This window comes from Rosa chinensis, chromosome 2 (genome assembly GCF_002994745.2).
Source record: "Rosa chinensis cultivar Old Blush chromosome 2, RchiOBHm-V2, whole genome shotgun sequence".
NCBI classification, from domain to species: domain Eukaryota; kingdom Viridiplantae; phylum Streptophyta; class Magnoliopsida; order Rosales; family Rosaceae; genus Rosa; species Rosa chinensis.
Window position 1 is genome coordinate 48,591,513 of NC_037089.1, and position 15,346 is coordinate 48,606,858.

The following is a 15,346-nucleotide window of genomic DNA, read 5'->3' on the forward strand; positions in this document are numbered from 1 at the left end:
AGAATTGGCTGAGATGATTATGTTGCATATGATTAGAGCTACGGAGGAGGTCACTATAATGGTGAAGAAAAAGCTCCAACAGCCCATGGCTCTCTCTCAGTCAACGAGCTATGCTTGAAACTGTGGACTGCGTGTGGACTCTGAGGGCTGCTATGGAGAGCAATTTCACGGTAAAAGAAGCAGTTTTTAAGCTCCTTTATTCTTGTTCTTCTTTCTTCTATTCGCCTCAGTTGCGATTTTAAAAGTGAAAAGTTTGTGCCCAGGTTTTGATTTAATTCTTCACTCTTTTCTTTACTGTGTCGAGCAAACAAACCGACGGTATCATTTGGGCAAAGACAGCTGAGAATTGGCTCTGAGGAAGACACGCGAGGAACCAAAAATGAGGCTAAACGTAGACGTACAAAACAGCCAAATCTCATAAAAATTTCAATTTCTCATTTCACCATCTATATAATCTCCGTCTCAATTAAAGGGTACACTATAATATTACAAAATTATGAACAACACGTTCGATCTCGAAGAATCCTACCACCTTTAGCAATCCAGACGCCACGGTAGAATGGTACACCACACCAGGCCGGTCCCGAGGCACAAGGTAGTACACCACCATCCAAACTCGAGAAGATTCAACTCGACCAACGACAATTAGACACAAAGATACTGGAAGGTTGGTACCACTCTGCCTTTAACACTACCGCGGAGGACAAAGACACACATCGCCCAAAATGATGGTAACGTGCGTCACCGCCTCCGTTGTAACCACCAAACACCGTCGCGCCATCGCCGTGGTACTGGGGAACCATGCTCACAATTGGGCCCTTTTTAGCTCCACCTTTTGTAGTACAGCTCAAGAACTTCAGCCCACAAGCGCCATGAGACCAACCCTAGTGGGATACTGAAGATGAGGGTGCCTGAGATTTCGTCATCAGACTCAATCCAGGCTTGATATTTCATCACCAGACTCAAACACCATTATCATTGCCTATCACTAAAAGCCCAGATTTCAGAAGCAAAAGGAATACGAGGAGGAAAAGCAAAGCAACAGATGTTTGGGATACTCCCCCTCACCCCGGTACTTCTATTTATGGGCAAATCTCACCAACTAGGTCGTCACCTATTGGCTCGAGTAGAGCGACACTTATTGCCATAAAAAAGCACTCGTTTTTCAAAGATTTGAAAATATTCAAAGCACATTAAAAGCACAACAAAAACAAGGTAAAAGGGGCAGCAGTTAACAAGGATACCGCAACAACTCCAAATCTCCAAAATAAATTCTGGAGAGGATTGTATGCATCGACAGTGCAAGTGCACTGACAGTTATTTTAATCTAAAAAAAATAACAGCCACTCATCTAATCTACTTCTTTATATATTTTAATATCAAAAAAATTACATGCTTATGCAAGTTATTTATTATTTAAATGTCAAATGGGAGATCTTTACAGGTAGTCAGTCTTTACTTAAGTCAGAAAATTTGTTGAAGTTACAGGGAGAACACTACAGCTCGAAGTTTGTGGTCACTGCAAAAGCAACTCCAACGTTATGCTCTTGTTACCCTCAATCTAGAGGTGTATCGTCTTTTTAACATTTCTTACGTCTATATTATTTTTCTTCATTATATGTTTATTTTCTTCCATTTTTTCTTTTAATTTTTTTTGGTACTTGGGCAGTATTGACTCAGTAATCATGGCGTAGTGTATTTTATAGTCTTTCTCCCTACCCCTTCCCATCATGTTTTCCAAGACTGTTAGATTACTAAGGTTTCAAAATACAACATTAAACAAGTTTACCACTGAGCACTCTTATCATATGAGCTGAGACTTCAATTTAAGACAAAATCTAAAAATTGAGGAATAAGGGAGGTAGCTTCAATGCTGGAACTCAAAGATGGAGTAATATTAGAAGTTAGAAGCTGGATTTGGAAAATTCTCAGGTCTTTTAATAACCCTCTCGTTGATAACAATGGAGTAATTAATGATGCCCCATTAATTACTCCTGAGAGGTCAATTGGAAAGCCGAGGTTCCCCCTAGGCCAAGTTATTATTTTCTTCTTGATGGATGGGTCATGTGTAAGCTTTAAGGAAAGAATGATGATCATTTTTTTTCTGCTCTGGGCGGTGGCATCAAAATTACGGCAGATGTTGTTTAGAGAGACTGATTGATAAGCGTCTGCAGCAGGGTGCTTTGCTTTGTTAATTAAAATTTAAACTGGCTTCGGCAAATGAAAAAAGGCTAAAGCTCTTTCATGACTATAGTGCCATAGTGGAGTACGAGTAGACGACCTTTCGATGTCGATCTCGAGCTTTCTTTCTTCTCAATATATATTTTTTGTTCTTTTTGTTGAACGATGTCGACATAATGTGTGCCTCTACAAACTAGGGTTTAGAGTTTGTAATAGGAAGAGGTTCTAGGTATTCAATTGTATTCAGATTCTTTCGTTTTGTGTACTTTGTAACTCCCTATTTAAAGGGCTCCTATTATCAATGAATAGACACAATTATAATTCTCCTACAACACGTTATCAGCACGAGTTCTAACCCTAGCCCAAAAGAAAAAAAAAAGAAAAAACCCTACCACGCCTCCTGCAGCCCCTGCCCCCCGCTGCTCACCTTGCAGCTCCACGCACCAACCTCACCACAGCTTCCTACCGTAGCCCCTGCTGCCCCAGCCATCTGCCGCACGATCTCCAGCCATCTGCCAGCCCGTCTGCAACCTGTTACTGCTCCCTGCCAACCCACCTGCAACCTGCTGCTGATCCCCGCACGCGCCCCTGCGCTAGCTACACACTGCATCCCTTCGCCCAGCTTCCCCCACAAGCCTCGTCGCTGCCTGCTACTGCCAGCGTGCTACTGCTGCTGCACCAGTCCGCTCACCAGCCAACGCACACCTGCGCACTAGCCCGAGCACACGCTGCTACCTCCTTGCTGCCCCTGCATCTACAACCCCGCAAGGCAGCAGCAACTCCTGCTGTCGAAAGAGAGAAAAAAAAAACCCAGAAAACAGAAAGAGGAAGAAGACGCGTAGAAGAAGGAGGGAGAAGAATGGGCCCAGAAGAAGAAAAGAAGAAAAGAAAAAAGGGGAGGGGGGGTGAGCAAGCCTGGGCCGCGGAAAAAAAAAAAACAAAAAACAAAAGAAATAAAGAAAAAAAAAGAAAGGGAGAAAGGCAGCCCACCAACTGCCAATTTCCGACCAGATTCCGGCGATCCTAATTTAGCTACACGCCTGTATTAACACGTGCGTGTATAAAGAATCGTGCAGCAAAGCTTCAAATTACCAAGATGTTGAATGAACCTAGACTCGACTTTCCCATGCTTGACTCAACATGCTCGGATTACCACAGTTGGCTAACCGATGTTGAGAACCATCTCACTTCAAAGGGAATATTACCCATAATCCAGGCACCTAACCCGGATCTTGTGTTCGTGCGAACACCTACAAAGCATGCTCAAGCAGTTATCTTGATGCGACGCCATATGGACAAGGCACTCAGATTGGAGTATATGTCGATCAAGGATGCAAGAGAGTTATGGGTAGGGCTAGAAGAGCGTTTTGGCAATGTCCAAGATTCCATCCTCCTTGACTTGAAGGTTCAATGGAACAATCTGCGCTTTGCTGATTTCAAGTCTGTAGCTAAATATAATTCAGAAGCTATTCGCATACAATCCATGTTAAGGTTTTGTGGACAACCTGTCACAGAGCAAGAGCTAATTGAGAAAACTCTCTCCACCTTCCCTGTTTCAGCCATTGTGGGATCAAAGCAATACCATACTGAAGTCAATGCTGGACGGATCATGAGGTTTCATCAGCTTATCAATGTTATATCTGTAGCTGAGAAACATGATAAAATACTCGTGAGGAATTATAATTCAAGGCCTATTGGAACTAAGAGCATTCATGAGGCGAATTATAATGTACCCAAAGGGGCGCAAAGAGCAGTACCCTAAGAATGAGGGACATGAGGGATGTATGGGCCCATATAACCGCCCTAACCAGGAAGGAAACAGCAAGTTTGGTGTGGATACACGTGGTGGTAATGCAACACGTGGGAGAGGGGGTCGTGGTATCCCTAGCCGTAATGGTGGCGCCATGGGTCGTGGTGGTGGCACAAAACCTCATAGGGAATGCCCGCAACGTGCACAACGTGCACCTCAATTAAAGGGATGGAACCACAATGAAGTGTGTCATCGATGTGGATTAATTGAGCATTGGTTCAAGCAATGCAAGGTAAGCGAGCACTTAGCTGCAAGATACAGGGCATACAGGGACCTGAGGGAGCAAGAAGTGTACCTTGCAGAAGAAGAAGTAGAAGAAGATGGTAGAGATGTCAATCTCCCCATAGAGGACTTCAAAGCTGAAGATGAAGTGCATAAGGATGTAGCAGACTTTGATTAGATTAGTCCTTTTATTTTTCCAAGAACTTTTGTAATGGCAATATGCCTTAGTCAATAAATGACAATTGTATTAACTTTTTCTTATGTGGCGGACCCAATAAAATGTGATGTCTAGGAAAGTCATTGAGATTATTGGTACTTAAGAGAGCCTTGCTCCACGAACATCTCTCTCTACTTTCCTGGTCATATTTGATTGGAGTTACCAAACGGATAGAGTGACTACAATGTGTCTTAGTTTGATTTTATTTTGGATTAGATTTTGGAAACTTTGATGTAATCATTGGCTATTAATAAAGTGTCAATTCTTTTACTTAATGTCTTGGACATACCTTAATTCAAACTTTATTATATAAGAGCCAATGGTTTTCATGTGGAAACACATTATGAGAATGGACAGAGTTCCTTTGCATCACCTCTAATGACTATGGACATAAACGGGTATTAGAGAAACTTATGTGTCGCTCTAGTAGGTTGTATGCAACCACTATTCAAGTTATTGAATCCAACCATGTCATGAGAGATGACTTATGGGATTCTGACACATATAGGCTCTGTCATGATGATCCGTGTATTAAAGACTTTACACGGACATCCATTTTTAGAACGAAGAAAAGTAAGAACCAAGAATTGGTTCGAGGAGCTGCACATGCGCCTCATGGCGCCATGATTGTGCAAAGACCGGCCATGCCGCCTACCCCCTGCAGCAAATACATGGCATTGACACCATAAACTCTTATTCAACTCCTCTCCCTACTTTTCAAGTCCATTGTGACATTGTGGCTTAACCAAAACCTTCATTGGTTGATTATAAGGCTCATGTTTCGTTCTGTAAAGCCTGTTATTTAGGATTGAGACCATCCTATGCAAAGGAGATTGAAGAAATAATTTCATTCTCACAAAGAATCTAAGGGAATTCTATAGATTTGATCAACCAACTTGCGGACCGTATAGATGTTTTATGGTGTTGGTTGATACGCAAACACGCTGGTCACGTGTTGTGCCATTATCCACTCATAATGCTGCTTATACTACACTCCTAGCACATAACATATGGCTTCGGGCTCACTACCCAGACCATCCCATTCAGTCAATTTGACTGATAATACTAGAGAGTTTACATCGAAAATTTTCGATGACTATTGCATATCATTGGGTATTGATATCAAGTATCATATTCCCATATACACTCCCAATTGGTCTAGCGGAAAAGCCACCATTAAAAGACTACGATGGTAGCCTGGACTTTGGTAATGCGCACCAATATTTTCCGCTTGGGTTATGCAATATCACATGCAGCTATGCTAATTCGTCTACGACTCATAGCATCCACTCAACTTTTATTTGCGTTACAGCTAGTGACTGGGTTCGAGTCTAAATATCTCGTATTTATGCATATTTGAGTGTGCGGTTCATGTGCCAATTGCGCCGCCACAGCACATCAATATGAGTCATTGCAACGAATGCATATATATATTTGCTAGACATAAGTCTCCAACTATAAGTCTGCTATGTAGAACCTTTGACAGGCGATCTCTATTTCGCTGGATTTGCGAATTGTCACTTTGATGAGACAGTCTTCCTATCGTTAGAGGGAGATTAGAACGTCAATGATCAACAAGAACGACAAGAATTGTCGTGGTCTGTCTCTACTATGTCTCATCTTGATCCCCTAAAAGTGACGAGATCACATATACCTGCTGCAAACATGTCTGCAAGGATTGATGTCCCCACAAGAGGACATAGTGCCACCCAGAGAAGATGGGTACGGCAACACCACCATGGATGGTGGTATGGTGACGCCACAAAGATGGCATAATGGCGTCATAGGCCATGGGTTCTGCTAGAGAGAGCAGAAGACCCATAGGTTCGATGGATTCTCGCCCTAAGAAGAGAGCAAGTTTGGCACAACTTGATCCATTGATCATTGATACTCAAAATCCGTCTCATGAGAATATTTTGGATTGTGGTTATGTCCAAGAGACATCGTTGGGGGACACCTCAATGTTAGAACCAATTCCTGAGAATATTGAGATCTCTACGAACTACACTAGTGTACATAAGGACGTGGAATTATTGAGACCGATGACATCGAACCTTACTCCGTTAAAGAATGCCAACATAGAGAAAATTGGCTTAAATGGAAATATGCGATCCCGGTTGAATTGGATTCACTAACGAAGAGGAAGGATTTCGGGCCTGAGATGCAAACACCTCCTAACATAAAACCCATTGACATCAATAGGTCTTCGTTAGATAGCGTGATGAGAAAAAGAGATGGTAATCTCACCTTATGGCCCAAGCTTTCTCACAACGCCCTGGAATCGACTACGAGAAGACATATTCTCTCGTAATGGATGTCATTGCACTCCACTACCTTGTCAGTTTGGTAGTTTCCAAATAACTGAACATGCAGCTTACGAATGTGGTCACTACATATCTCTATAGGGATCTAGATACGGAATATAATGAAGGTTCTTATGGACTTCATTTACCCAAGTCAAGTGGCTCTAGACCACGGAGCGTATTTGCAATGAGGTTGAAATGATCACTAAAATGACTACTTGATTGGGAAGGGATATGATGAACTATGCCCACACGTTTCCATGACAAGTTCCGGATTTGCAATTGTCGCGGTTTATGTTGATAAACATAATTGGAACCCTTGAGAGTTAAGGGAAACCGCTGAACACCTGAAATCCGAGTTTGAGAGGAAGGACCTTGGGAGAACACGGTTTGTCTAGATTCAGAACTTGTATACTGTGTCAATAGATGCTTAGGCATTTTGATAAAGTCAAAAATGCACTCCCATGGTCGTATGTAGTCTTGGCCCTAAAAGGGATCCGTTTCGTCCCAGGGATGATGATGAAGACGTGTTAATAGCAGAAGTGCTTACTTATGTACAATAGGCGCATTATTGTACTTAGCACAATACAAGACCGGACACCTCAATTATTATGAACTTGTTGGCTGGATATAACCATGCGCCAACGCAATGCCATTAGATTGGTATAAAGACAATCTTTCGATATTGAGAGGTACGATTGATATGGGCTTGTTCTATCCCTACAGAGAGAAAAGAAATGACGGAAGTGTGGGATCGGACCCCACAAGGCAAAATGCCACCTTTCGTGCTCCTCCTCCCCTCCATCAAAATGACAACAAGCACTTCTCAATATTGAAGTGAACCAAATCCTATCTAAGGATAATGTAGCGAACTTATTTGCTAAGTCGTTACCTAAATCCACCTTCGAGAAACATGTGAAGAGCATCGGATTGAGAAAGTTATCCGAACTCCCATGATTGTAGCAATCAGGGGGAGATATTGACATCAGGGGGAGGCATGATGTCTACATGTTCGATCTCGAAGAGTGAAGGACGTGTTGTGCTCTTTTTGTCCTTCGACCAGGGTTATTTTCGTCCCACATTGTTTTTGTTACCTGGCAAGGTTTTTAACGAGGCAACGATCAAAGTGTCATCACCAAGTTTGTGCGGCACAAGGGGGAGTGTTGAAGGATGTCGACATAATGTGTGCCTCAACAAACTAGGGTTTAGAGTTTGTAATAGGAAGAGGTTCTGGGTATTCAATTGTATTCGGATTCTTACCTTTTGTGTACCTTGTAACTCTCTATTTAAAGGGCTACTATTATCAATGAATAGACACAATTATAATTCTCCTACAACACTTTTCCCCTTAAAATGAAGCTGTTTAGGTTCTAAAGTGAAGTTCTGCACATGATTTTTATTTTTTGTATTTTTTTATTATGCAGTTGACAGGACTCAAAGATGCAGATAAGGAGGCTCTTGTTTATATTTTACCTCAGGATGTAAAGGGCCCTCAAACTGTTGCTTTCAATCTACCAAATGATGAGCGCATTGTAAAAGATCGAGGAACATCTATGGTCATGCTTAAGAATATCTCAGTGACCAAGTAAATATCCTTTCCAAAGTTTCTATGTTTGTTACAGATTATATATCAATTTTTTATTTTCCAATTTTTCGTCGTTTGTGTTGGAAAGATAGCATCATAATTGCCCATGCTAAACAGGTTCAAACATATTCTTCCGCCTATAGCTGATGTTTGTATTACAAAGGAACAACAAGAACTTGTAGATTTTGAATCCTTCTTCACTCACACAATTTTCCATGAATGCTGTCATGGGATTGGACCTCATACCATAACACTTCCAAATGGTAGAAAGTCTACAGTGAGATTGGTCAGTTACAAAATTCTAAACTACCATATGCTTGTTCGTTATCATTTAGTCTGAAAACTTGTTTAGATTTTCATTTAGTAAAATCAAACTATTGTTCAAAGTTCAAACTTAGTTTCAATATATTTAACAGCATATGGGGGTTAAATAAAGATTCATTGCTAGTAACTGCTGAAGCTGGATGCACTTATGGAACTTGAGGTTGGAGTGCCTAGCTATACCTTTGCATCTATATGTCCTTGTCTCTGTGTGTGCATAGTTTAGGCCAAACAGTGTTATGATTCTTCATTGCAGTTAGGCACTTGATGCACGCCTTAGTAGTTTTGTGAAGACATATGCTGTATTTGTATTGTTGAAGCAATGTCATCTCGTTTTGTGGTGAGACATGCCATGTTTGCGGAGGCACATGGTGTCATCCAGATGCTCAAATTGTTATAGTTGGGAGAAATATCCTGATTCGTTCTTCAAAAAGAACAGCCAAGATAAAGATAGAGGAGATTGCTTATATTATGCAATATGCAATATAGTGAACTCAGTCTTTCTAGGATGATTGTTGATGAACATGTGACATTGTTATTAGTATGTCCTGAAGATCCTATTTGCATTCTTCTTTTTTCCGTTTTAGTTTGTATGTAAATCCTCCAACTAATGGAGGGATTGTTGGTATATATTAGATACTCTAATTTAGAGGATTGTATTAGGAAAAGATATTCTGCTGACTTCTTGTCAATTGTTGATAAGTGCGTAGTTGTGCTTCTACTTCATTTTAAAACAGCTGGACAGAAAACAATAAAAAATAGAAGCCAGTTTCGGAAAGTTAAGAACATTGTATGCACTATATTCTGAATCTCAAATCTGATATCCCTTGCATCTCTTGATAAAGGAACTGCAAGAACTCCACTCAGCTTTGGAAGAAGCAAAAGCTGATATAGTTGGCCTTTGGGCACTGAAATTCCTAATCCACAAGGTGAGTACTGAGTAGTGCCTTCTTTCAAATAGAAGTGGCATAAATTGCCATTCTATATGCTTATATGTGGTGCCATCTTGTTCACTGGTTTTGTTTGTTTGAGGGGATCTAGGAACTGCTCCCGAAGAGCTTATAGAAATGCATGTATGCTTCTTTTCTTGCTGGATGCTTCCACTCAGTTTGTTTCGGTCTTGAGGAAGCTCATGGTTAAGCTAGCTATTCATCCTTCCCCATCTGTTTTTGTATGCACATTATTTTACCTACTTACTTTCATTGATTTGCTTCAAGAATCTCATATACACGTGCTATATATTCTCAGAAAAGGACAAGCATTGCAGTTTAACTGGTTGTACAAGCAAGGAGCCTTTATTTTGAATCCTGATGAAACATTCTCTGTTGACTTTGATAAGGTATCACTGCCTCAATTTCAAATTGTTCTCCCCTCTTGGACGTTATTATTATTAATATTTTTGTAATAGGTTGAAGGTGAGGTTGAGAGCCTGAGTAAGGAGATACTTACCATACAAGCAAAAGGTGACAAAGAGGCTGCAAAATTGCTTCTTCTGAAACACTGGACAATGATAGACCCCCATTAAAATTTGCTTTGCAACGATTAGAAAAAGTTCAGGTATAACAAATGAGTACAAGAAGTAAGACCACTGTTATATGCAATTTTATGAAAAAAAAATAAAAAATTGCCAGTGGTGTGAAGTATTAAGGAAACATACAAGTAGGAGGCTGTCATATGATAATACCCGGATGAAATTTCATTACATTTAAATCTTGTAGTGCCTCCCTCTCTCACGGAAGGGAGCTGAAATTTTTAGGTGCTTGAATGCCTTCCATTTCTGTACATATTAGAAGATTCACAACAGATGATATCAAACAGTTTTTAACTGTTTCTTGTTTTGTATGTTATAGGGACCGGTGGATATAATTCCCACTTCCCAGATTTCCGGTGGCTGAGAATATATTGATTCAAAATCACTAAATTGGTATCATCATTATTACTTAGCTGCCTATCATTCTTACTGATGCTAGTAATGACAAAAGTTGAGACTAATGACAAAATACATTAGTTGACGTCTTTTTTATTTTGTTGCATATATTCTGACATTTGACAATCTCCTGATTCTTGTACTGTAAGCTAATGCAGATCACAAGACGGGAAACCTTCAACCGCACACATCATGAGTTTGGTTCGTGGTTACAATTCTCATTGCTGTGTCTATGAGCTACTCTCAATCTGGGGACACAGAAGGATGCAGATATATGGATGTATCAGCAATAGCCTAGATTTGTACAACTCGCTGAGATACGTCAACTCAGTCGAGGGTAGAGATTTAAGATGGATCGCATGACTAGTTACTATTAAACAAAGTCATTAGTGGTCCTCCAGTTGATGCAAACAGTCACCAGTCATTACACTATTTATCAAATGAATATTTAATGTATTTGGTGATAGTCTTCCATTCTTTGTTAAAAGACCGACCTGCAAAATAAGAATGAAAGATTTCAATGTACATTCGAGTAATTATTCTATGGTGCATGCTGGTTCGGGTCAATAAAATTACTTGAATTTGGTAGGGATCATTGTATGTGGTGAAATAGACAGAAAAAATTAAATTAAGAGAACCAATCAACAATAAGTACATGTCATATGCACCAATAATATTAACCCGGATCACAAGGTGTACCATGATTCGGGATTATGTAATAATTTGTGTACATTCAGCGGCCAACTTGAGTTAATCAAGCTTTATTAGATGATCCTATTGTTAATCGAGCTTCAACCCACAATATTTTAATTGAAATAGTTAAAATAGTCAAATTTCAACTAAAAACCAAAAGGGTTAAATACTGTTTACTCATTGTACTTTTGCCTGAAAAACACTTTAGTCCCTTACTTTTAATTTCACACGTTTACTCTTTCATCTTTTAATTTTGGACCAATAGGTCCATCCGTCTAATTTTGACGTTGAATCAAGGGTAAAAATGTCTTTTTCCTCTCTTCTCTCTCTCCATTAACAAATTCCCAATTATTATTATTATTTTTTGGTTATGATCCCACTCCAAGTGCTCCGACCTCCTCTCCCTCCACCGCATCACCCAGGCCGGCATCACGCCCAACATCGTCACCCACAACCTCATCTTCCAAACCTATCTGGACTACCGGAAAACCAATACTGTTATGGAGCATTACAAGCAACTCATCAAAGACGCGCTGTTTAATCCTTCTCCGACGACGTACCAGATTTTTTTTCAAAGGGTTGGTGGACAATTGCAAGGTGGAGAGGGCAGTGGAGCTGAAAGAGGAGATGGTTGATGTGAAGGGTTTCAAGCCGGACCCGGTTGTCTTCGTCGTCGTCTCGCTCTCCATGTTGTGAGATTCAGAGGGTTTCGCCGAACCGCATATGTACCTTCATTCTCCATGTTTGATGTGAAGGGTTTCAAGCCGGACCCGGTTGTCTTCGTCGTCGTCTCGCTCTCCATGTTGTGAGATTCAGAGGGTTTCGCCGAACCGCATATGTACCTTCATTCTCCATCGAAATGGGAAATCGCTCTCTTCTCTACTCTATTCTTGCTTGATAGCAGAGCTTCAAGGCCAAGAACATGTATGCCAATCTTTCCCATTCCAAGCCCAACCCCATGCGAGTCCGATCTGCGAGGACCGAATTGCGTCGCATATTTCAAATGCAACAAACATACAAGCCCCGCAGATGGAATATGCAACGTAAATGAATCCTCGTGTATTAAAAATAGTAACAAATATAAAGTCTCGCATATAGTTTTTTGTAACACACTTGTGTGTCTCATAGTTTGTAATATGCAATGAACCAATTGCGTTGCATATTGAAAAAGTGACAACCGTGTAATTTCGTCGCTTTTGACAATCAGTAAAACACATTAGGCGACAACTGATTGCGACAACCCAAAGTCGTCACATTTTCAATTAAGCGAGAAATTTAGATTTTTTACGACAACTTTGGGTTGTCGCTGATGACATTTTCTGTTGTAGTGGCATGTGTGTTCGATTTGAGTGGTCAAGTTTTGATCTTGGTTAGAAGTTAGGTGTTTTGATCAATTTTTGTTCATTGATTTTGGAAGTGTAATTTAAAGTTTTTCTGATGGCATATGTCGAAGAGAGTACAGGATGTAGAGATTGAGAAGAGTATGGACTAAGGTTTTGCAGGTATCCATTGGAGAAGAGGGAGATTTTCATTTCGGATATGGTTTTGGGTGGCGGAGCAGTGGCGTTGGTGATGGCGGTGGGGATTGGGGCATAAAGCAGTTTGGCCTTGAATTGGGATTTGATGGTACTGGGTTTTTGCAGGGTTTGGATGGAGCTCATGGATTGTTGATGATTGGGGCATGGAGCTCCGTCTCCTCTCGGGTTTTTGTCAATGGGAGAAGAAGCATTTGACAATGGGTTTTTGTTTATTTGAAGGAGGAGGGGAAGGTTGATGAGGAGATCAATGGAGGCGTTGTGTTAATTGCTGAGGTTTCTACAGGGGAGAGAGAAGAAGAGATAAAATGGAAAAATAAAAAAAGAGAAAAGAATAAATTTAGATATAAAAAAATGTGAGGGTATAATGGACATTTTCCAGCAGAATGACTGCCACATCAGCGAGTTAACAAAGAGTTTAGACGGAAACTAACGAAATGGACCTATTGGTCCAAAATTTGAGAGTACAGAGACTAAACGTGTGAAATTAAAAAGCGAGGGACTGAAGTGTTTTTCAGACAAAAGTACAAGAAGTAAACAGTATTTAACCCAAAAAAAAAAAAACTTTTAATGATTTATGAAAAAATTTGATACAATTTAATTCTAAACCTGGGGCTTTAACTTTTAAATCAAAATTTTCAACCTAGCAGAGCACTCTGCTAGAGTTTGCGGAGCGGCGCCGTTCTTGGCTTCATCGTCCTATACCTCCTCCATTCATGGATTCCTTCAGGCTTCGGCCTCTTTTTATTTGCTCGTGCCTTTTTCGACGGTGATAGGTTAGTGTTATGTTTGGGTTTCAAGGGGATGCTACTCTTAAATGGCGGAGGATGTTTTAGTGTGGGCTTGCCGGCGAGACAGGGGATTCTTTAGTGGCAAATGATCATGGACGAGGTTGTCTTCTCCGACCAAATCGTCAGGATCCATCATTGTTGCTGCCAAATTGTGGGTTCGTGTTGAGTGACTTTCTCGGAGGAATTGATGATCTGCGACGCCATCGCGGTATGGATGGTGGTGCTTATGTCAGGCCATCGACTTTCCTGGATCAACGATGTGGGATGATAAACAATATCGTGGTCAAGTGGTGCATCGCAAGCAATGGGAGTGTAGGCCGAGATGAACTGGTTGCCATCAACACAATCCGATTTTGGCACGGACTGCGTTGACGGATCCGAATCTGGGATCCCACTGGATTCAAATCTGGGTTCCAGGTGGGGTTTGGGCTTGGACTGCGACCCATTATTGTTGGGTTGCTTGTTATTTGCTAGAATGGCTTGGGACCCCTAAGCACTACTGGTATTGGATTTGGGACCCAAGTCTTTGGTATCTGTTTGTGAAAGATCGTCTGCCAACACGGCCATGTTCTGACAACCTTGACCGGCTTTGATCTTTAGGTGGAAGATTGCCCTCAGTTCTGCGTTGAATTGACTTTTGTCAGTTTGCGCGTTGGATTTGCATGGGTAGTCAAACCACTCATTACTCAATTCACTACATGGTTGCAATCTGTAGTGTAAGATTAGCTATGCGTTTCGGCGTTGCTGCTCTTGCTTTATTAATTTTTTTCTTGTATTTTAGATGCAATTTTTGCATCTTTTCCATTCTTATTGTTTATTTTCTTTGCTGATGTATTTTGTATCGTATCATTGTAATATTTCAATTTCAATAAAAGGCTGACCTCATTTTACTCAAAAAAAAAAAAAATTCTTATACCCTTTCCATATATTTGGAACATGTACTATTGAACCGATATTGTCAACTTTAGTGTGATTTCATGTGAAAACAGTAGACTTTGCCACTAGTTATTAATATCAATTTTCAAAAAGGTAAAGTTTACCATTTGTTTTTGTAAATATGAAAAATTGTGCAGTATGTGGTGGTTAGTTTTCTTTTGATTCTTTTTATTTTTAGAACTGGTTTTCTTTGTTATTATCTCTATCTAAAAATGCTAAGAATGTTTAGTTTACCTTCTTTTCTTTTTTTTCCTTAAATAGTTCAACATTGTAGAGAAGTGGTTGTCCGCCTGTCCATAAAATGGATGCCAATATTGTGATTATCACAAATTACTTCGAAAATGATCGTTGATTACCCAAATACCAGAAAGGTAAAAGTCGTAATTATTTTTCTTCACTAGCACCATTGGATACAAAACGCATGTTGTGAGTCACAAATATTTTAGGATTACTATTAGGAATAGAATTATACTAATTGTATATAATCGAGATTGTAATTGTGATTTGATTATTTTCCTTATTAGTCTAGAATTAGGGCTGTATAAATATGCCTCTGTATATTGAATGAATGTGCGTGAGAATTCATCCTCAAAAGTTTCTTGTTCTCTAGAGAGTCTTAGTTTTAACTTGGTATTAGAGCCAAGAATCCAATCTCGGATTTTTGGTCTTGGTTTATTGTTCATTGCTTCCCCAATGTAAAGGGATAAGATTGTTGCAGTTTAAGTATCATGGGTGGAGAAGAAAGTTCCAAGCAGATTGTGACTTCTGATGTGCAGAAGGTAGAGGTATCTGTGAATCAAGAATCCTCAAAAGGGGGATTTGGGG

The 15,346-nt window shown here is 40.2% G+C and overlaps 1 protein-coding gene and 1 long non-coding RNA gene across 2 annotated transcripts; both read left to right on the forward strand.

The window, feature by feature from the left end:
* The first annotated feature begins 7,369 nt into the window (after positions 1-7,369).
* LOC112186218 (nudix hydrolase 3) lies at positions 7,370-9,704 on the forward strand. Its single transcript, XM_024324582.2, has 5 exons — positions 7,370-7,396; positions 8,158-8,318; positions 8,436-8,604; positions 9,485-9,568; positions 9,681-9,704. The coding sequence occupies exons 1-5, from the start codon at positions 7,370-7,372 to the stop codon at positions 9,702-9,704; spliced, it is 465 nt and encodes a 154-aa protein (XP_024180350.2).
* An 803-nt stretch (positions 9,705-10,507) lies between these two features.
* LOC112186219 lies at positions 10,508-11,114 on the forward strand. Its single transcript, XR_002930687.2, has 2 exons — positions 10,508-10,563; positions 10,725-11,114. It is a non-coding gene; the product is annotated as an uncharacterized LOC112186219 (long non-coding RNA).
* Positions 11,115-15,346: the final 4,232 nt, after the last annotated feature.

Coding starts and splice junctions, on each gene's coding strand:
- LOC112186218 (XM_024324582.2), top strand. CDS start 7,370: ATGCGCCAACGCAATGCCATTAGATTG. Junction 8,605..9,484: donor GAAAGTCTACAGTGAGATTG/GTCAGTTACAAA, acceptor CTCTTGATAAAG/GAACTGCAAGAACTCCACTC. Junction 9,569..9,680: donor TGAAATTCCTAATCCACAAG/GTGAGTACTGAG, acceptor GAGGGGATCTAG/GAACTGCTCCCGAAGAGCTT.